The 24,258-nt window shown below is 38.4% G+C and overlaps 1 protein-coding gene across 1 annotated transcript in view; it reads left to right on the top strand.

Annotated features, from left to right (window-relative positions):
- Window positions 1-1,081: 1,081 nt before the first annotated feature.
- The window catches only part of LOC127619735 (syndecan-3-like), a 60,074-nt gene continuing 36,897 nt past the window's right edge, over window positions 1,082-24,258 (top strand). Inside the window, exon 1 of the mRNA XM_052092704.1 lies at window positions 1,082-1,354. Within this exon, the coding sequence (XP_051948664.1) occupies window positions 1,301-1,354 (54 nt within the window). The 5' untranslated portion in view covers window positions 1,082-1,300. The remainder of the gene's footprint in view (window positions 1,355-24,258) is intronic.

The following is a 24,258-nucleotide window of genomic DNA, read 5'->3' as shown; positions in this document are numbered from 1 at the left end:
TGTAAATGGCAGTCTGTGCCCTTTTGTAGTGTGTACATACTATTTCTCATCAAACTGTGATAAACGTGATAAAATTAAGTATATAAGTCTGCCATATGTTGCCACCCCTCAAAAATTCCTGCCCCCTCTCGCCATCCCATAAATATTTTTATAGATCCGCCCCTGGATCTATTTAAAAAGAAAAAGCCTAGATGTCTTGTTTAAAATATACCATGACTTAAAACATTAGCATGTAATGATTTCAGAGACATTGGGGGGGGGGGCAAAACGTGTCTACAACTAAATGATTTGCTGGGTGTCAACAAGCTCTGATGGAGGTGTTCGTGAATAGATCTTTACGACAAGGGAGAGACAAGGAAAACGCTGATGTTTATGAGCTGTAGGGGGCATCCACAACCTCACGAATGCCCGTCCTTTTCTTTCACACGCCATTAATACACAAAATAGATAATGACAAGACATTGTCATTTATATCAGAATAAACCAAAGCATAAACGAAAGCAAACATTTATAACTGGACCATTGGGAAATGAAAGTAAAAACCAAAGTAAATTGGAATGTAATCGGACCATAAACAAAGTATAATTTATCAGAATATCTGCACACTGTAAGTGATCCAAAACAGTGACAGATCCTCACCAAATACTGACTCGGTGATCACAGTTTCGACATAGAAAAAGGCAGACACAGAAAAACATGGCTTCTAAAGGAAGAACGAGTCTGTGCTCACTGTGACACTGGTGAGGTCGAGACAGAGACTTTCTCCTTCACTGTGAGAAATGTTCAGAGGTGAGAGAGAAATACTTTGACAAACACTTAAACCTCATGCCACAGTTTTCCAGTTCAGCAGAAACAGATCAAATGCAGGTGTTACTGGGGGAGGACCATCATGCATCTGTTGGATTTAAATTCATTAAATTCTCTCTCATCGATCACGATCATGCTAATAAAGTACTTTGAATTGAAAATTGAGGAGAGAGAGAGAGAGAGAGAGAGAGAGAGAGAGAGAGAGAGAGAGAGAGAGATGGTCTTCCCTGCTTCCACATCCATCAGGTCATAACCATTAAAGTTAGAGGGGAGGAAATCACGAGAGGCCGTACTCGCGTGCTGCTCCTCGGTCATCGTGTGGTTTAGCGGGATTAGCGCGTGCCATACGAGATCACGGGCAGACGGATGTACCGACGGCCGCCTGCCCTGAAGTTGGATACCGAAAACTGAGCGAAAGGTTTACTCCTGCTATATTAAAGAGGGAAGCCTAGGCGATAGCGCGAGCCCCGCGTAGAGCTGCGTTTGGAGCACCATGAAGCTCCCGTGCTGGATAGCGCTCGCGCTCTTGCTGGCGCAGACTACACTGGTAAGAATGACACTCCATTGTGATCTATTGTTATGAAAGGGCGAATGTTCACCGGTCACGCACGCTCGGCATGTTCAATGTTCACATTCGGGCTCATGTGCTTGCGGTAACCATAAACATAGAGTAAGAATGTAAAGGTAATTAATTAAGAGACAGTAGCAATGTTTGTCTGATGTGACTTGCTGCTGCTCAGTTGTAAATCTTGGACGCGACCCATATTCTCTCGGCTGACCGCAGACTGCGCGTCTCTGGCGGTCTGGGGGAGCTGCAAGTGGGTTAAAGAATGCTCTGAGCTGGGATCTACGTCTTACGAGCTAGCCACCATGGTGCTGGGTTCTGCTGGGCAACCCTTGCCGTGTTTGTTCCCCGGGGTCATTTTAATGGCCTTTGGTCTTCATGTGTGTTTGGGTTTGTGCATGTGTTGGTATTGTGGGTCAGTCTCACCGTTAGCTCTGGCTAAGCTTGTGTGTGATTACGCGTGTCGGGATAAACTATAATTAACGCGTCGCATCTAATTAGGCGTCAGTTGTACACATTTTGCCCCTCATTTTTAAGAACAAGTGGAATGGGTTTGCCTAACGGTGGTCATTCCAATACATGTAATTTTCTTTGTGACCAAATGTGGTCGGTGGGCAACCTTATAGGAATATATATATATATATATATATATATATATATATATATATATATATATATATATATATATATATATATATATAGTCAGTCTGCGTTATAAGGAGATGGGACAGGTAATATACGAAATGTGTCGGCGATCAGCGGATGCGTTTGACCGGAGATCGCTCGAGGAGGGGGGAGGGTTGCGCTAGGCAGGTGACGTCATTGGTTTTCACGGTGGGAGTGTGAAAGTAGACACACAGCGCGCGCGGCGCTGGAACCACCCTCTACACGCTTATTTACCTTTGAGCAGGGCACGCGAGGAAATGCATAATGATGTCGATGAAATCCTTTAAAAGCAAACACTCATATGGATGATAGAAATTGTTCATGTAAATGAGACCTTGTGATGAGCCCAAAGCCTGTTTTCTTCTCATAAACAATTGAATGTCAATATTGAACTCATGGTTACTGGTGACCCCAAGTTAAAGGGATTGTTCACCCAAAAAATTTAAATTCTTTCTTCTTTTACTCATCCTCATGCCATCCCAGATTGTGTATGTCTTTCTGCTGAACACAATCGAAGATTTAAGGAATTGTCTGTAGACCTCAGAGACAGGATTGTATCGAGGCACAGATCTGGGGAAGTAGAATATTTAAGTAGAATGTTTCAGCTCTGCACAAGTGAACGGTGGCAAGAACTTTGATGGTCCAAAGCATATAAAGGCAGCATAAAAGTAATCCATATGACCAGTGGTTAAATCCTTCTCTTCCGAAGAGATTTGGTCAAGATTACGATCAATGAACATATTTTAAATCAGATGTAAAATCTGACAGAACTGATATCATAAATTGTGCTTTACCTCATATTACACTAAAAACGCAATTTTCCAGGCTTGTATAGCTAATTCACTTACGCATTCTCAAGTTGATTGACGGGCATTGTCTGTATCTAAAAGTTGATTGGCTCTTTTACCTGAAAGGCGGGACTTCCATTCTTCATCCGCTGAGAACTAGAGCACCTTGGTTGGGAGTTCCAATTCTCCCAGTCATTTGAATAGAAGTGGCCCTTCTTTGCTAAATAGTCTCTGATATGACGTCTTGTTCCGTCAGATTATAGGATAGTACAGTGTCCAGTGGATGCGCACTTCAGAACATAGTCCAAGGAATTGTCTGTAGACCTCAGAGACAGGATTGTATCGAGGCACAGATCTGGGGAAGTAGAATATTTAAGTAGAATATTTCAGCTCTGCACAGGTGAACGGTGGCAAGAACTTTGATGGTCCAAAGCATATAAAGGCAGCATAAAAGTAATCCATATGACCAGTGGTTAAATCCTTCTCTTCCGAAGAGATTTGATAGGTGAGGGTGAGTAACGGATTAATATCAAACTCCTTTTTTACTATTAATTTCAACCTTCTTCTTTTTCTTTTTTTTTATGTTTCACATTCTTCGTGCATATCACCACCTGCTGGGCAGGGAGGAGAATTTATAGTAAAAAAAGGATATAAAGATTGATCTGTTTCTTACTCCATATTGCTTCTGAAGACATGGATTTAACTACTGGAGTCTTATGGATTGTATTATGCTGATTTTGTGTGCTTTTTGGAGCTTTAAAATGCTTGCCACAATTCACATGCATTGTTGTGCCCAACATAGCTGAGGCATTCTTCTTAAAATATGTGTTTGTGTTCTGCAGAAGAAAGAAAGTCATACACATCTGGGATGGCATGAGGGTGAGTAAAAGATTTTGGGGTGAACTATTCCTTTAACTTATTCTGTTTAAAGTTAAATTGAATTTTACAACTTTGTTGCCATGACGATGCAAGGCCCTAATCCTTAAAACCCTTAAACGAACGTAAAATCTATTTAAACAACTTGGCAGCTCAAATAATACATACGTTTTAACAGAAGAATGAATGTAAGTGATTTTATCATATTTTTGCCTTCAAACCCTCCAGAAATTGGCCACATTAGCTTTAATTGTAAGTAACTCACTGTAACCTAAATTTTTTATTTTTTAAAGAAAAGGTGCTAAATGAATTGTGTTGTAATCATCATTATGCTGTCGATTGTGTTTAACTTCTATAGATCCCAGAATATTCCATTAATGGTGAAAAGAGCCACCTGACTCATGGTTCTTCTGCATTTTTTTTTTTAATTTCATGTTTTGAATATGACCAAAATTTTTCTAGCAAGTCAGTCCACTGTCGGCCATCTTTGGAATGCCCCCGGGAGACTATTTCCAGTCATGAGAGTGCAGCTCCAATCTAGTTGAATGGGGAAAGACCGAAATCTCAAAAACGGTTGGTCAAGATTACGATCAACGAACATATTTTAAATCAGATGTAAAATCTGACAAAACTGATATCATAAATTGTGCTTTATCTCATATTACACTAAAAACGCAATTTTCCAGGCTTGTATAGCTAATTCACTTACGCATTCTCAAGTTGATTGACGGGCATTGTCTGTATCTAAAAGTTGATTGGCTCTTGTACCTGAAAGGCGGGACTTCCATTCTTCATCCGCTGAGAACTAGAGCACCTTGGTTGGGAGTTCCAATTCTCCCAGTCATTTGAATAGAAGTGGCCCTTCTTTGCTAAATAGTCTCTGATATGACGTCTTGTTCCGTCAGATTATAGGATAGTACAGTGTCCAGTGGATGCGCACTTCAGAACATAGTCCAAGGAATTGTCTGTAGACCTCAGAGACAGGATTGTATCGAGGCACAGATCTGGGGAAGGGTACAGAAACAGTTCTGCAGCATTGAAGGTCCCAATGAGCACAGTGGCCTCCATCATTTGTAAATGGAAGTTTGGAACCACCAGGACTCTTCCTAAAGCTGGCTACCCGGCCAAACTGAGCAATCGGGGGAGAAGAGCCTTAGTCAGGGAGGTGACCAAGAACCCGATGGTCACTCTGACAGAGCTCCAGCATTTCTCTGTGGGGAGAGGAGAACCTTCCAGAAGAACAACCATCTCTGCAGCACTCCACCAATCAGGCCTGTATGGTAGAGTGGCCAGACGGAAGCCACTCCTCAGTAAAAGGCACATGACAGCCCACCTGGAGTTTGCCAAAAGGCACCTGAAGGACACTCAGACCATGAGAAACAAAATTCTCTGGTCTGATGAAACAAAGTTTTAACTCTTTGGCCTGAATGGCAAGCATCATGTCTGGAGGAAACCAGGCACTGCTCCTCACCTGGCCAATACCATTCCTACAGTGAAGCATGGTGGTGGCAGCATCATGCTGTGGGGATGTTTTTCAGCGGCAGGAACTGGGAGACTAGTCAGGATCGAGGGAAAGATGAATGCAGCAATGTACAGAGACATCCTTGATGAAAACCTGCTCCAGAGCGTTCTGGACCTCAGACTGGGGCACACAGCCAAGACGGCAAAGGAGTGGCTATGAGACAACTCTGTGAATGTCCTTGAGTGGCCCAGCCAAAGCCCAGACTTGAACCCGATTGAACATCTCTGGAGAGATCTGAAAATGGCTGTGCACTGATGGAGCTTGAGAGGTCTTGCAAAGATGAATGTGAGAAACTGCCCAAAAATAGGTGTGCCAAGCTTTTAGCATCATACACAAAAACACTTGAGGCTGTAATTGGTGCCAAAGGTGCTTCAAAGTATTGAGTAAAGGCTGTGAATACTTATTAACATGTGATTTAAAAAAAAATAAAAAATTCTTCATTTTTTTATACATTTGCAAAGATTTCAAACAAACTTCTGTCACATTGTCATTATGGGGTATTGTTTGTAGAATTGTGGAAAATAATTAATTTAATCAATTTTGGAATAAGGCTATAACATAACAAAATGTGGAAAAAGTGAAGCGCTGTGAATACTTTCCGGATACTGTGTGTGTGTGTGTGTGTGATATATATACATACACACACACAGTATATCACTTACAGCGATTCACCACGTTTGCTTAAATCCAGTGTTTTGAGCGTGATGTCACCTCAGCTCCCGAGTGATTATGGGATCCATCCGCACTTCAAAATCTCACCAGAAATATTAGGTCATCCGGGTATTTCTCGCCTACTCTTACGAATACTGAGGATTTGGACATCATACCTCATTTGCATCCTGTTTTGGCATACTGGTAGTATGCAGTGGTGGACAAAGTACACATACCATGTACTTGAGTTAAAGTAAAGATAGTCAAGGTAAAATATTACTCAAGTAAAAGTAGAAGTGCTGCCTTTAAACATTCACTTGAGTAAAAGTACAAAAGTATTTGCCTTCCAATGTACTTAAGTATCCAAGTACTATGATTTTTTATGGCCATAATGTCCTATTATAATTTGTCACAAGACTCTTGCTTAACTCAGTCTACATGAAGACTAATGTCACTCTTGGCACACCAATCTATTAATAAAATGACATTAATTAGTCAGATGTATATATATATTATATATTTGAATTGAATACATTTTTTGTGTGTTTAATTTTGGAGGGAAGGGGACTGTTCCCATAAGGTATAATGTATTTACTGTATATATTTTTTCTCGAGTGTCTGTGGTCATAATTGTTAACATCCTAATGTTATGATACATTCATATAAACCTGCACAACGCCATTAAATATATATATATACACACACACATGCGCGCACACACATACATAGAATATATATATATATATATATATATATATATATATTCTATGTTATGGGAGCAGCCAATTTCCCTCCAAAATTAAACACAAAAACATATTAATGCAGTGTTTCTGCTACTCCCCAGAAAAAAATGCTGCAAGTCATTTTAGTGTCAACATAATAAGCAATGTACATTATGCGTCAATATTTACCTATAATTGCTGCAATAATAGCTGCTGCTCTCTGCCCGCTTAAAATCATTGGCAACGCAATTTGTTTGGAACTATTGAGAGCTACACGAATCACGTGACCAGCGGCGGCGACATCACTGTCGCAACCGTCTATGTTCGCAACTCTCATATTTAACGGCTCTGGGGTGCGTTTCCCATACAAAGACGTAACTTGCTGCTCCACTACCGTGAGTACGATGCACTGTTGAAGAAATCAACTTGCTAGTCACGACTGTTTCCGAAACCGTATTGTCGCAAATTGGTTGTTCAACCACGTTGGTTAATGATGTCACACATGTGGTGGAGTAAAAACTACTTTTAATGAATCTGTTTGCGATCGAATTAATGCTAGATGTTTTGCTATAAATTACGGACATGTCATCTGAGGACTATCTCATATTTTTCTCAGTTATTTGCTTTATTTCCAGATTCAATCATAGGCTCGTTCTTACGCACTAGAGCACGTTCACACATGCGCACTCTTCAAAAACGGTGCTTTAAATCTATTGACAAACTAAAAGACATAAAGGACATTTGTATGTCTTCTAAATAAAAGATACTGATTGTACTGAATGTCATCTTGCTTATTTGGCTCAAGATAATAATTTATTAAGCCCACATGTTATAATAACAAGAAACTCTGCTTCTAACCACAGGTCGAGAGCTGTCGTTCCAACCACACAACTCTGCGATGCTGTTTGCGAATGTTCGTTGCAACGATGGTTTCGGGAAACACCGACTCGTTGAACTATGATGATAACGACGGAACTTGCGACCATAGTTGGCTAACGATGCTTTTGGGAAACGCACCCCTGGTTCGCGCTTAGTAGATGCCGCCAAGGCAAGTTCAAAACAAAGCGCGCACGCGCTGTACTGTGATTGGTGGCTCGTTTGACCAGTTACGTATTTATCCACTCATAAATAAAAAGGAACGACTGATTTTGAAAATGTAGTAGAGTAAAAAGTAAGATATTTGACTTTGAAATGTAGTGGAGTTAAAGTAAAAGTCTCCCCAAATTTAAATACTTCAGTAAAGTACAGATATGCAAAAAAGCTACTTAAGTACAGTAATGAATTACATTTACTTCGTTACTGTCCACCACTGGTAGTATGCATATTTGGACATAGCCTTGTACTGTATTTTTCTATAATGGATGATTGGTTGAGTTGTTGGGACCCACTTCAAAAGGAAGTTTCTTATGGATCATGTCAGTGGTGTCATATCGTTTCTGCCTTTGTGTGCCAGAGATGGAGTTAAATTTAGATCTGGGAATTGAGCTAATGGACACATACGCTCCTGAGAGCTGTGCATTTGCGTGTTTTAAGGATCATGTTGGACTCCTGGGTTCAGCACTGAATCAGTGTTTTGTGTTGAAGATGACAAAGACATCCATAGAGAGGGAGAGAGTTGAGGAGGAGGGAACATGAAGAGAATTAGAGAAAATGAGGAGAGAGGAAAGCAATTTGACACAGGAAGTTTCTGTTGCTGACTTTCTCACTTGGCATAAACGTTTCACTCACACAGACACAAGAGTTGCACAGTGTTTTAACGTTTTGATTTGGACACTCAGACTTAGTCTGTGTGGCCCACAAGTTGGATTAGCATTGCCTGGGAAAATAAGCCAATATGGTTTTGGAGTCAAGATGTTTGGTCTGTTGGACTGGTAGCTAAAACTATTTCAAAAGGCATAAACAAATGCAGTGGAAATATTATTGCTCAAAGGTTTTTTCTTTCTTAGTTCGGGGGCTGAAATTCCTCAGGTGGAATAAAAATAGACATAAGACAATTGTTACAGACAGTATGAGTACAGAGCAATAAAATAAATATAAACTGGATTGCCTAGATAAAATGATCTTGGAAGAATTTGATGAGAAATATTAGTGTTCATATTGAGATGTTGAGACATTGAGACATTTTAAAGAAGACAATTGTATCTTGGCAAATATCCAAACATTGCTAAGATCTTTTCTGAAGGAAACGTGTGAGATTAGTGAGTGTCCTTGTTCTCAAGAAACAAAGTTGAGAAGCAAAATCTCCATTAGCTCTCCATTTAATGTTATTACTGTCTAGGAGAAACAATTGAGGTGTTATAAATGGGAGCTCATTTGTGATTTGTATTATTTTAATTTTTTTCCTGTCCTGCGGGAAACCTTTAATAGCATCTGATAAAGCTTGTCCGTTTTGTCTCGTACATGGTCTGCATATATACATTATTTTATATTATTCAAAGTCTATTTTGGCATAATACAGGTCATGCACAAATTTAGAACTGCTAGTCATTTGTTCATATCTGACTACCCTAAATATCTGAGCCAAAGTCTTTCAACAAGCATAATACACGTCCACACTTCCTGAGGATTCCAGCTGAAACATGGAGTCACTTAAAAAAAAGAACCATTATCAGCTCAACCAAATGGCAGAGTTCCTGGTGTGAAAGCGTTTCATTTAGAGGTGTCAGCCTGGGAGGTGCTCCTTATCACCCCACCAGCTTCACATAAACTAAATGAGCCACGTCGTGCTCACCTCCCTTTGACCTCGCCACATCCGTAATCCGCCTCTTTCCTGATAACCTGAAGTTGATGGACGCAGGTAGGTAAAATCTGGGTCACAGAGGCTTTATTTACATGTGTCTTTCATTATTAAGTTCATTCAAAAGATCATCATAAACCTTCATTCATTAAACACCATCATTGTGAGGTGATAATATAACAGACTTGTGATGGAATATAACTGGCTTATACAATGTGCATAAGTGTTGTACACATGATTGCTTATGGTTTGACGTCAAAAACTTAGAATAAACTGATGATTTCAAATTTCTCTTGCATTGTCAGATATCAAAATATTTGTGTGCATGTAAACGCACTCTTTGCAATTAGTGTGCATCTTTTCTGTGGCTGTGCTCCTGGTAAAAACTGCACATTTACACTTTTTACAGTGTGATGTGTTATTGTAGTTGTGCATTTGAAGTTCAGATCTCATATTAAGCAGGGGAAAGAGAAAAGTGAGAGATTGCTGAATTGCTGAGAGAAGTGGGAATGGTGAATGCCGGAGAAATGTGGTAGGGGAGGCAAAGAGAAAGTTAGGGAGGATCAGTGCTAGTTGCTCTTTTCCTAGGAGACGATGTTCCACTACCTGTTCTCCACAGAGTCACCATGACAACGGCAGAGCACATCTCGGTCACAACACTTTCTCTCTCGTTCTCTGGTCTCTCCCCTTTTGTTGCCCCTCTAATTCTGTCATTCACACTCCACTCTTCCTCTGCATGTCTTTTCCTGCTATATCTTTATTGTTCTCTCTCTCTCCGCCTCTTGCTAATTAAGATGCAGCTCCAGCAGTTTTTGGGGGAGGGGAAAGCACTCCATACCTGAGAGAGAGTGAGACCGACAAGGGAAGAGAGACAGGGACATATAAACGATATATTTTATACTCTGAAATGTGGGCATTTGTGTGGTTTAATGTATTTGTTTATAACATGCCAGAACATTATTTTTACAGGTGTGTTTGTGGTCTGGTATCTCGGAAAACCCGCAACCTGACTGAATATTTTTTCCCCCTCAAAAAAGAGGGGTTTTGTGTCCCAAATGTATGTGTGCTCGTGTGTGTGCCATGCTATAATAAAACTCTAAATTAGAGAGCATTGGTGGGAGGGGTTCCAAAACTACAATACATTTTAAAATGCCTTAACAAGCTGCTCTATAAACCTGAATACAGCTATTGTAGCCAAGCAGGACAGCCCTTGCCCAGAGAAAATGTGTGTATGCCAGTGGCGGCTGCTGGTCTTTCAAAGAGGGGAAGCTCATTTTCGGCCTACATTATAAACTTATTTACCCTATTTTTTGCACCAAATCAATCTTAGGTGTTGATCTGTCCCTGCTGTTTAATTCTAATTTTTTCCTCGTAAGGAAGACTTTCAAATGGCTTCGCCAAAATCAGGTCGACAATATTAGCACCGTCTGCCATCGTGCGCAGTTTCACCCGTACGACGCTAGCCTAGCCTAGCCATGTATAAATGAATGAATGAATGAACGAACGAACGCTCTAAAACAAAATATATTAAACTTGGTAAAACTGAAACAAGGAATGTGGTGTATAATTGTGTGAAATGTATTATGCAAATTGACTAGCAATTTCGCCAAACAAATATAAAGAAGTAGGTTGCAGCAGTTTGTCTTTCGACTACACTTGAGAAATCCGCGATGGGACTGAGCGCGAAATAGCTTCAGTGACTTATAGTACAGATTCGCTGTCAATCAAAAGGAGATGCAGTCTTTCGACTGATCCTCCAATCATCACGCGGAAGCCCGGAGTCCGGGCCAGCCCACTCCTCATTCACCCCCAGAGATGCTGAGCGTCCGTGGGCGGGACATAATCGCAGCATTTATCCAATGACCGTCTATTTTCGGAGCACTGAAAAAAACTGTTCAGAGCAGCCCCGTTGAAGTCAATGGACGCTCGGCTTCAACAGGGAAATGCACTGACGCTACAGGAATGTATGAAAAGTAAATAGAGTCAGCCGACCTGCTATATGTAATGTAGCTGATTCTGAACGAACTCGTCTTCGAGATGAACGTGTTCTAACGCATTTTTAGTCAATAAATTGTTTACACAATAGTACATATTTGACCATTATTTTTTTGACATTATAGGGGAAGCTGAGCTTCCCTTGCAGTCTTAAAGAAATCCCCACTGGTGTATGCGTATGTCCTTCCTTTTCCTCTTTGCCGAACTATTTGTTTGCTCTGCAGATGTTCTCATGGCCTCTTGCTTGGGGAAAGAGTAGGGGTAGTGACACGTTTCCGTGGAGATAGCGGATCCACAAGGATAATTGGTTTAACGAGTGAATGGGGCGTGGCTGCGCGCTTCTGGGACTTCTGGAATGTCGTTAACTTTCCAGAATCGGGGCAGGGTGAGTGTTAGAAGAGCATTTATACAATGTTGAAACAACATAGAGTTAATTGGAAGCAAGAAATTTTCCATTATTCAACAATGTGCTTGTGTTAGTAAGAAATATAAATGATCAAGCACATTTTTTTTCTTTCATTCATTTGAGAGAATACATGCATCCGTTTAATGTGGAATATGTGAGTCTCAGTGTTTTCTCTAAAGAGCTGAGGGGATTTCCTGGAGATAGAGACTTTACATTATTTAGTAGTCAGTCCTCATGGAAGCTGACACGAAATGGTGTGCACAGTGAAGATGCACAAATACAACAGTGACTGTTGCAAGAAATATAGTAATTTAATTGCTAAAAAATTCAGTCTGACACTACGTATGTTTACATGAATTTAAAAGTTTGATTTCAGTCGGACTTAAACAATAATGCTTTTTTTAAATGTCATATAAGCGTCTTTTTCCAACTGAAATCATACCAGTCAGATTTTGCTATGTCAGACTAGCAGACCTAGATAATGTGATTGTCCCTTTGCTTTGTCCAGCATGTATGCACATTCATCAGACCGCAGTTGGCCTCTGTATTGTGCACATGCTCCAAAAGACATAAGTTAAGCACAATGAGTTATGACTCTTACAAATTGTGTCATGTATACTTGGATAGACAGATGCAGACTGTAGCTTGACTATACAAAACCCATTGTTGCTCAGGTATAACTGCGTATGTAAATGTACTGAGTGAATTTGTCTTTGCAAAAACAAGCAGTTAACATCTTAAATGAACATATATTAAAGCTGCAATATGGGACTATGCTTTCTAGTGGGATCTGTGGTTTAAACCTAAATTTGCAAGCAGTTTGCAATGTTACGTGAGTTACGAAGTAAACACGCAAAGACGAATGACATAAGTCTGCAATTTCGTTCCAAATCTAACCCGACAACTCTAAATAAATGTAATTTTTGTAGCCTTACCAAGGTGAATTGGGTAAGACAAGGACATGGTTTTAAACACCGATTTTGACAGTAGTCCAAAACTTTGCAATTGCCTATCTAACACCTGGCAGTGAGGTAGTTTATAAAAAAAATTTATACAGACACTTCATTTTAAGGATTTCTTTTTACTGAGTCACAAAACTCACAGAGAAGAGATGAAGGGGGGGAAAAAAATAGGTCACAGCCAAAAGGCAACAAAATGTGCAAAACCACATGCATAAAGTAAACTGTCTGTGGTCCCATCCTTGAGGGTTTCACACTATGCACAGTTTAATCTGCCTCCACTTTGCATTTTCTTTGTTTTTCGCCATGTACACACAAACACACACAAAAGGTCAAACTCACCTTCAGTATAACCTCTACTGATGCTTAATCACTCAACATTTCCATTTTTTTAATGCTCAATACTGCGAGTCGTTTTAGTGATGGAGCCCAGAGCTTTTTGCATATTGATGTGCAAATGATCACACCGTCTTTGCATTTCAATATCTAGAACACCTTTTTAGAAGATTTAAATTACTCGATGAATGCAAATTCATACATGTTACTATGATTAAGTTTTAATTAAAATATGAAATCCACAAGTTGATTGATAAAAATGTTTTACTGGAATTCAGAAATGTTTTATCCAAGTTGATAGCAACATTTTATTGGGGTTGTAACCACCGTAGACTCATTTAGATCCATTGATATCGAGACCAATATGTGTTTTTAAATATTGTTTTTTACCTGATTGGTTACTTGAATTACATGATTTCAATCAAGTCTTTCACAGAACAGACATTTTGTTATTAATTAATATATCTTTCCTGTCCATTTAGGGTCTCATTTGTAATGTTAAAAATACTAATAAATAGGACTTTTTGGGATGTGTATGCTGGAAGGTTACAAATTCATGCAAGGTTGCTTATTAATTTCCATAACTGTGACCTTGGCTTGTATAAAAACAATACTTGTTCAAATATCAGTCTTTAGTCACAAACAGTCCAGAATGATCGTCAGATCAGAATATTGTGCCCCAGAGTTGTAAAGTTAAGAGTCTTGTTTTGACTAACTTATAAATGGACAATACTGCATTTAAAGATGCATTCTGTATTGAATAACAGATGTAGGTTGTCTGCCTAAATATCAGAGACTTATTTGACAAACACAAGCATAATAGTCTGTACCAGTCAGTGACACAATTTTTTATTATTTTTTTTAAAACAGTGAACAGTCCGTTGGCTTAAGTGCTTGTCTTCTGCTCTGCCAGACCCTTAAGTATTAGATTTTAAGGAGCTGGCGCACACATCTGTTGAAATGCAGACTTCTGTCAAGTGTGGAGGATGACTAACAGAGAGAGACCCTGTAAATAACACTGAGATCTCTGTTCTGCACAAGAGCACTGACACAATACAAATGAATGATAGAGATTCACTCTGGTGTGAAATTTAGGAGGCGATTTAAACTGTTTTTCTTTTATTATTACTAAGTTGATATACCATTGCCCAAATATCCCCCCTTTGTAACATTAAAATATAAAAGGTGAAGTGTGCAATTTCTGCACCACTACCGTCACCAAATGGGATTGCAAAAATAGTCACTGTTTTCAAAAAGGTTTCAATATTCCACCTGAATGTAATTGGATAAACAAATAGTTGACCATAGTTGGTTAAACAAATAGTCCCACCCCAAACTCCTGCAATTGGTTAGTGGGGATACCAGAACAATGTTTTTAGTGTCAAAAATATTACACTTCCATTTTCAACTTGTGCGACCCAGCGTACATGTGCGTGGACATTGTATTTTGACTTCGCTATATGCAACGCAATAATTTAAACCAACTTCAGGAGAATCTGGGTTGTCACTAAAGGGATTAACTTGCAACGTACAGTGTCATGTGACAATCACATGGCGCCCATCATATCAGAGTTTGTCTTTGGGGGAAACGCCAACAAAACTACATCTGATAAGAAACTTTACAGTGAAAGACAAATTTCATCTGACATTTATTATTATTATTTTTATAAATGTGAGCAATTTATTTGCAAAATATCATGCTGCTAAACACAATGTACACTAATGTGAACAATAGCTCAAGGTTTTCATTAGAAGTCCTATATTTATTGTGCATTTGAGAATTTTGATTGAGAATTTTTCTTTCAGAGGCCTTATATGAAGTTCGGATGAAAATACAGTGCATTTCAAACTTTTCTGAGACCAGTACAGACAGACAGTACACTGGAGGTTAAGTCAATTACTAAATGAGGAGCAAGGGAGCATCCTATTGCTTTTCTATGCCAAGTACATTATATCCAAACTTCCTATCAAAAGTTCAGTTTGAGGCTGCAGATGATGTTTGAACCACTCAACAGCACTCAGCACTTGCTATCACTTGTTTGTTTGACAGTGCAAAGAGAGAACATTGAGATTTTGTTGCCAAAGTAGAATTTTTTATTATTATTTAATTTAAAAAAATCTGACTTTTTATTGCTTGCTATTATTAAAAATGTCACAACTTAGTCCCACTGCACACATGCACTGGTGGCCAAAGGTTTGGAACAATGTACAGATTTTGCTCTTACTGGCATTCAGCAGATCACAATGTATAATCAGGACATTATAACGTGAAAAATTACTATTACAATTTGAAAAATTGTTTCAGAACTTCTTAAACTTCAGAGTTCTCCATGTGCAGCAATGACAGCTTTGCAGTTCCTTGGCATTCTAGGGGTCAGTTTGTCCAGATACTCTGGTGACATTTCACCCCACACTTCCATAGATGTGATTGTCTTGTTGGGCACTTCTCACACACCTTACAGTCTAGCTGATCTCACAAAAGCTCAATGGGGTTAAGATCCATAACACTCTTTTCCAATTATCTGTTGTCCAGTGTCTGTTTCTTTGCCCACTCTAACCTTTTTCTTTTTGTGTTTCTGTTTCAAAAGGGGCTTTTTAAAGACTGTTGTGTACAACTTTTAATGAAATCTTCAATATATTGACAATTACAAGGATTGTAAAGCCTTCATTCCTCAAAACAATGATTGACTGATGAGTTTCTATGGAAAGCTAAGGTTTCTTTTTTTGCCATTTTTGACTTCATATTGACCTTAAGACATGCCAGTCTAATGCATACTGTGACAATTCAAAAACAAACACAAAGGCAATGTTAAGCTTCATTTGGAATATTTGTCAAAATATATTTAAACATAGTTAAAACAAGATACATTTATGCAAAGATTTAACTTTTTCTTTCAATTTTATTTAACTTTGTCAGCCACCCCCCCACCCCCACCCCACAGTTTTAAGCATAGACCTCACTAAACTGCCAATGAGGTGAGAAAAAGTATTCAAGATATATTCTCTGAAACAAATAAAACTGTATTTGATATAATGGCAAATGATTTCCTAGAACCAACTGATCAATTTATCATGATTACTCAAGGATAAGGTATTGGAGTGATGGTTGCTGGAAAATGGGGCCTGTCTAGATTTGATCAAAAATTACTTTTTTAAATAGTGATGGTGCTGTTTTTTTACATCAGTAATGTCCTGATCATTTGATCAGTTGAACACCACTTTGGTGAATTAAATTAACAATTTCCTTAACAAAACAGCAAAATCTGTAGATTATTCCAATCTTGGCTGCCAGTGTGTGTGAACATAAATTCTTAGGAAAGCTTTTTTTTTTTTTTTTTTACATGTTTATTAGGTGCTACTAGTTACAAATCAAAAGGGCAAATGGAAAATGCATAACAAGAGTCACTCTAGGGTCTCAGGAGGTTAATGCAATTTCATTTCAGGAGTTGCATCTGATCTTCCTGCAACAGTCTGACCATACAGAATTTCTGGCAGTATAAAGCAACTGCCTTCCACCATAACCTCCATGACATCCGCTGTCTTGTCAAGTTCACCTCAGTTTAATGACGAGAGGGATTCTGACTTAAACAAGATCAAGGCTCACACTCACCCGTCCTCCGTCCTTTGGCCTACAAGTCAAGTGCTTAGGCCAAGATCAGGCACAGTTCCTGTCACAGTTTTATACTCTGTGAAATACTTCAGTCAAGCAAAATGTATTATTAGAGCACATCTAAAAACAAGAAGTGTTCACCAAAGTGCTATACATCAATACTAAAGGAAGAGTAAGCACTTTCCACATGTTAGAGACAGTTTAAAAATACTTTTACACAGATTTAAGGACCAACAAAACTCCTAATTATTAAAACATGATTTTACTGCATACATTCACATAGGAATACTCATGCAACTTCTAACACTGATTTGCATAAAGAAATGTTTGTCAGAGTCACTCAAAATCTCACTGCTAATTGCAGTTAACTAAGGTATGATTATTTTGACAAGTCGGGGAATAATTGCATCTGTGTTTTGAGGAATGCGTCACTCATGCTGTGAGCGTGCATGGGTGTTTCCTGTGCATTGATTCTCACATTACAAAAAAAATATCTTTCTTAGCTGGAATATTTGTCAAAATATATTTAAACAGTTAAAACAAGATACATTTATGCAAAACCTTAAATTTTTTTTCTTTCAATTTTAAGTTTGTCATTTCCCAACAGTTTTAAGAATAGACCTCACTAAACTGCCAATGAGGTTATATATATATATATATATATATATATATATATTGAACCTAATTAAATATATATATATATTGAACCTAATTAAATATATATATATATTGAACCTAATTAAATATATATTCTCTGAAGTCTCATTTTATTTGATTTAAATGTATCTTGTTTATCCTCCTGAGACCCAACTGTGACTGCGGTGTGCCTTTTCCATTTCCCTAGAAGCACCTAATAAACAAACAAATTCTAGAGCAAATACTTTCGCTAAAAAATTACTTGCGTGGACAGCGGGACTAAGTTGTGAAAATGTCAATAATTCCAATAAAGTAAGAATTCGATTTTTTTTTTTAAATGTTTATGTTTCCTGGAGTGTTGGTTATGTCTGTTTTTGAGACATTACAGACATTACAGCTAATTTCCTGTAAAGCTGCCTTGGAACAATGTTCATTGGGAAAAGCAAAAAATTTAAAACCATACAAAATAAAAATGATTTTACCTGATTTTACATTTGTTACAATGTTTTTTCTAATTTGGCAACAAAATCTCAATGTTTTCTCTTTGCACTGTCAAACAAACAAGTGATAGCCAGTGCTGAAGCATTTTATCAATCAGAAATTAGCAAAATCAATTCTTGTAATTACTTTACAAGTAATGGCCAGCATCGTCCAATCCCTGCAAACCATGTTAAAATAAAATTATACAGTATAAATTCTGAAACCATGTACTGATTACCATTATCTGCATATGTCTGCCAACCATGTTGAGTGGTACAAACATCATCTGCAGCCTGAAATTGAAGTTTTGATGGGATGTTTGGATAAAATGCACTTGGATTGATCGGAAAGCTATAGGATCCTCCCTATTTAGTGAGAGACTTAACATCCTGTGTGCTGTCTGTCTGCACTGGTCTGTTTGAAATGCACTATATTTTCATCCTAACTCCATATAAAGCCTTCGAAAGTAAATGTTTTTCTCAGTGTGAAAATGCACAGTAAATATAGGATTTCTAATGAGAACCTTGTGCTATTGTACACATCAGTGTACATCGTGTTTAGCAGCGTGGCTTTTTCCACGATAAATCACTCAAATTTAAAACAATGGCACATCGGATAAAACTAGAGACTAATCTTTTGACTTAAACAAGTTTCCATGTAAAAATTGAGTTCGCTTTCTTAACATTTTAGAGAAACAGCAACCAAACTAAAGACAAACTCCACTGTGATCAGCACCATGTTGTTTAGTCACATGACCCATCACTGACAACACCGAATCTCCAGAACTGAGATTAATTAGTCTGTTTAAATTCAATGAAATTATGCATTGTGCAGGGTTGCACAAGGTTAAATACAGTTGCAAATTTGTTAGCCTAGATATTTACAAACAGATTTAGGTTTGGGGAAAAGATTAGGTATGAACTCTTTGGTTTACTGTGGTTTTCTGCAAAATTTGGTCATAAATTCTGATCTTCAACTAAGACAATAGATAAACACAGTCTGCCTTAACAACACAGGCAATCCTCACTTATTCCTGTCACTGTATTTTTACTGCAATACAAGACAAAAATACTGAAAGAAAATGCACTAATTTAATGTAGAGCAGGATAATGTGCAATTCACAAGAGAAACAAATGGATATGTGCTAAATCCTCAGTCTAAACATGCCGTAAATGTGTTAAATAGTTGTCTGTCATTGTTTTGCATTTGTACAAGCAGGTGGAAAAGACAGTATGTGAAAAGGAGAGCGAGAGAAGGATTAAGCAGAAACCGGAATCGGCTGCTTCAGTCAATCTATTTTTCTCTCCACTCCTTCTTGCTAATCTCTTCACTTATCATTTTGTGCATGGAAAGTGATATTGATCGATCTGAGTTAAGAGAGATCTACACGTCCACTTAAGAAGCCATGCTGGAAAGCAGATTACACTGCTGCTAATCCACAAGTGTAGGGATGAAAGATTAAAAAAAGATCACTTGCTGGAGGTAGGGCAGAATGAGACCGAGACAGAGTTAAACACAGTCGCTAAAGAGATTTGTGCGACGGTACATAGACTGGGATGCTCAACACAACCATGTCAATATATTACACCGAAAGAGGGAGAGAGACATCACTAGAGGAAGGGAAAGAGAAACATGGAGAAAGAACAGCTCACCGCTCTCATAATTGCGTTATTTATTCAGCTCACTGTATGTATGTGTATATATGTACACTGGGGGAATTCAATAAACCAACCTGGTCTCATCACATTACTTCACCTAGAGTTTCGCAAAATGTGTAAATACATCGCTTGTTGTATGTTTTGTGGCACTTTCCTGGTGAAATGAACACTAGAAAGCAATTCTTTTTATTCCCTTTTACACAAATTAGGAGTAAAAAGTCAGATGATCAGTTCATAAACACATTTCGCTTTGTTCCTCACACAATGCCATCTCATGACATCTAAACGCATACTATAGGGCATAAATTCTAAGACAATACATTTTAAAGTTTCCTCACCTGAGATCGTCAACCAGCACATCTTATCACATGGCTTGTTGAGCGTGTTGCCACAGAGACATAGCGTCCATGAACGAACCACATAAAGTGACCACGAGGAGGTTACCCCATGTAACTCTACCCTCCCTAGCAACCGGGCCAATTTAGTTGCTTAGGAGACCTGGCTGGAGTCACTCAACACGCCCTGGGATTTGAACTAGCGAATTCCAGGGAACTCCAGTGTCTTTACCACTAAGCTACATGGGCCCCCAAGAATGACCATGCTTAATCTATAGTAAAATGTCTCCGTTTACACATGTATCCTCGGTTCCCTGAGATGAAGGGAATGAGACATTGCTGTAAATGAACCATGGTAACTATATGGGTACAGTATACTGTATTAAAACAAAGGTTTCCCCCACAAAAATTATGGTTACTTAACTAACTTAGTTACTAAAATATTACCATAGTAAAAACTTGGTTTCCGGTAAAAAGAAAAAAATTAAGAAAATCTAGCCTACAACATTCACGGTTACTACAATATTAGGCAACTATAGAAAAATTATTTCCACCAAAAACTATACCAAGGTCTACAATATTCCTGTTTTAAAACCATAGTTAACCCATGGTATTCTTATAGTTTTTCCCAGTGTTATCACTTGTTTCACTCCAAATATGATGGTTAAAATATGGTTTCTGAAGTAAAACCATGGTAAATTTATTGCGAAGGCACTTAAAACTTATTGCAAGGGTAAGCAAAACTATTGTGAGTGAATGCAAATTATTGCAAGGGAACTAAAAATTCCCGTCCTGTCCTCTAAGGGGCTCCTTAACATTCCACTTCGGGACTGCCACAATACATGTAAAGAAATGCCTAATATATTTTTGCAAAAATGTCACAACAATCACATAATTTTCAGAGATCAGACTGCTCTAAATGGTTGTGCCACTTTTGCATGCAGCATTTCAGCTCAAAAACTTGGATCTTATTTGCTAACAACCTGTAATCCAGTTTAAAAATTCATTAAATGCACTGCACCGTATTTAAATAAAACCATTGTCATACTTATTAGTGTTAATATTCCTCCTCTCTATGTGAATTAGGCTTATTATTGATTGTGCCATATTCACAAAACTCAGCGCCTGTCTGGCACAATTAACCTAGTGTTATAATCACACACAGAAAGCAGGCATAACAGAATTTTATTAAAAAGATGTTTTGTACCATTTCTATTGATCTTGGCTGCTGATACTGTATTCAAATGATCAATCATGATCAAATGATTTAAGAGTTGAAACTGGGCATATTCTGTTTATCCATATGCGTAGTGTAGATGACCACATTTTCAGCATTTTAAAGAGCCGATTCAAGTGCCTAGATTGCAGTGGTGGAGAAAAGCTTCACTTTACAAGTATGCCAGAATGCGGTAGTCTTTTGCATCCTCCACAACCTAGCACTCTGAACTGAAGATCAGGAAATGTGCCATGCAGCTTGTGTTCAGCACAAAATTTTGGCTGTGTTTGTGCCGGAAACTGATTTGCATAATTCCTTTTAATGAATTGGGTGCTAAAACAACACAGAGAGCCAGGGCTGCATTAAGGTGGTCCTGGCCCCCAGGGCTTATTGTTCCTTGGGCCCCTGTCAGTCGTAACATCAGTGTCTTTACAGAGAACGTTGACGGGAAAATACCATGACTTGGGTTGCAGTGGTATACCGGTTTCATAGCATACCACAGTACATTTGCTTATCTACGTTATTGAGGGAAAAAAATGCAACCGGATGGAGAATCTCACTTGCACATGCTCATCTCCTTTCCTCCTGAACTGTCTGTCAGACTCGTCAACTTGCACCACACACACATATGGTGAAAATGTCAGAGAGAGGGTCTGAGGGGGTCTGAGGGGGTCTGACGGTGTGTGTGTGTGTGTGTGTGTGTGTGTGTGTGTGTGTGTGTGTGTGTGTGTGAGTGAGAGAGTTAAAGCAGTGTTTCTCAACTGGTGGGGCACAGGTCTATTCGGACTTGGTTGCGAACAGCAGGGAAAGAACAATGGCATGGTTCTCCCATTGAAGATATTTCGGCGGCTGCCCAAGTGATGGCCTATTTAGGACTGCCGAGGCAGATTTAATGATAATCTTGCAATCAGCTAAAGGCTTGATTGCGAGATTGTAACGGAACCAGTTTGTGAACCGTTGGACAGTTGGTGCTGGATTCCTCCCGCCGCACCATCTAAACCAAGTCCTTGATCCACAGGCCAGAGCACGTAAGTGTCTTTTAATATCTCCAGAGCCCAAGGATTTTGACTTCTTTGCCATGTTGACTTCAAAGCACAGATAAGTATCAGGGTGTTACAAATCTGACTGGATTATAACAAAAATAATTAAAAACTAGCAAAGTGCGCAGAGCTCATCATTCAGACGTCCGCTCCTTGCATGAGGTCACGACTCCATACGTTAATTGTTAATAATCATAAGACATTTCTTTAAAGGCTCACGCAGCTGATGTTATATTTCATTTAATAGTTCATTTAACATACTATGCTAACATGTAAACTAACATGCTTTAGTTATATAACATGTTATAATTATATGCTATTTTTTTATCATGTTTATTATTATAGAATTAATATTAATTCATATATAATTCTGTTGGCGTTCTTATTTATTTTCAAAAGGGAGACTTATTTTACACCTACTTCCATTAACCCTCTGGGGTCGACAGACGCGCCGTCATTTTCGTCATTGCAGCAGAAACAACTTAAAATACTCCGTCATTTTTTGGTATACAGATAAGCGTAAGACATCATTAGAGACTATAAAGGGTAAACTATAAACTTTTATTTGTGTACACTCACAATAACAAAATCTTGTGCTTTTGTAAAATAAAGAAAATTAAAAAGGGTGAGCTGTAAGCAGTCTCTGTGTTCACGAGCATATTTCTGAAACACGTCACAAAAATGAACTGAAATGCAGTGAATACTTATCACACAAACATGAAACATGTGTCTAAAGAAAGCTTAAAATGTCAATTTTAAATAAAACAATTAAAAAAGTTTCAATTTTCAATTCTAATAAAGCATTTGATCAACCAAAAAAATAAAAACCTTCCATTTACACTCCTTTAAGTGTTATTGCAACTGATAATAATAATTGTGTAACCGTATACTGTGATAACGTGATATTTTCTGAGACTGTAATTGTACCATGAAAATCTCATACAGTTGCAACCCTAACCACAACTGGAACCCACCGGGAGTTTGGGGCCCCATGCTGCTGCAGGCCCTGGGGCTTAAGCCCAGGTAAGCCTGTGCATTAATGCAGCCCAACAGACAACATGTGCTATTAAATGATGCTATCAGTAGGTGCAGTTAATTTACATTACCCCTGTTGTTATCTGTTGATGTGGAAAAAGAGTTGTGTAACAGGCAACTGCATTCCTGCTTTAACCTGATGTTTTTTAATTGGCATGATGATGATGATGATGATCATGATCTGAATTCTGGTCATATGAAGCTAATTCTGAAGCAAATGTGACTTTAATTTATAATGCACATGCACAGAAAAACATCACATGATAATGGGGTGGTGGTTGTGTGTAATTTCTGAACTGGAGAGGCAGAGAGCTGTCCTATTATTACTGTGCCTTTGAGCATTGCACAACCCCAAGTTGCCCCTACGGATCAGTTCCTGCAATTAGTGTACTGCATGTCACAAGTGCATAATATTCTGTGGTAACAGTTAGATTTGAATATCTTTTTCTTCTTTCATACTTTATTGTGTTTGTTTTCTGAAAACAGATTTTATTGGCATTAACACTTATATATACAGTTCATACTGTGTATATTTATTTTACACTGCTCTTTGGAATGCCTGATTCTGATTTGTCAATCACGGCATACTGCAGCACTGGAGTGGTGGTGGCGTAGTGGGCTAAAGGACTAAACAGTTAAGCAGATGGTTGTCGATTCGATCCCCATAGTCACCACCATTATGTCCTTGAGCAAGGCACTTCCAACTCCAGGTTGCTCCGGGGGGATTGTCCCTGAAATAAGGGATCTGTAAGTCGCTTTGGATTAAAGCATCTGCCAAATGCATAATGTAAATATATATTTCTTTTTAATATACAGTGCATCTGAAAAGTATTCACAGCGCTTCACTTTTTCCACATTTTGTTATGTTACAGCCTTATTCCAAAATGGATTAAATTAATTATTTTCCTCAAAATTCTACAAACAATATCCCATAATGACAACGTGAAAGAAGTTTGTTTGAAATCTTTGGAAATTTATAAAAAAGAAAAAAAAGAGAAAGAAAAAAAAAATCACATGTACATAAGTATTCGCAGCCTTTCCTCAATACTTTGAAGCACCTTTGGCACCAATTACAGCCTCAAGTCTTTTTTTTGTATGATGCTATAAGCTTGGCACACCTATTTTTTGGCAGTTTCTCCCATTCTTCTTTGCAGGACCTCTCAAGCTCCATCAGTTTGGATGGGGAGCGTCGGTACACAGCCATTTTCAGATCTCCAG

This window comes from Xyrauchen texanus, chromosome 26 (assembly GCF_025860055.1).
Source record: "Xyrauchen texanus isolate HMW12.3.18 chromosome 26, RBS_HiC_50CHRs, whole genome shotgun sequence".
Lineage (NCBI taxonomy): Eukaryota > Metazoa > Chordata > Actinopteri > Cypriniformes > Catostomidae > Xyrauchen > Xyrauchen texanus.
This window is presented reverse-complemented; position numbering and strand designations above follow the sequence as displayed.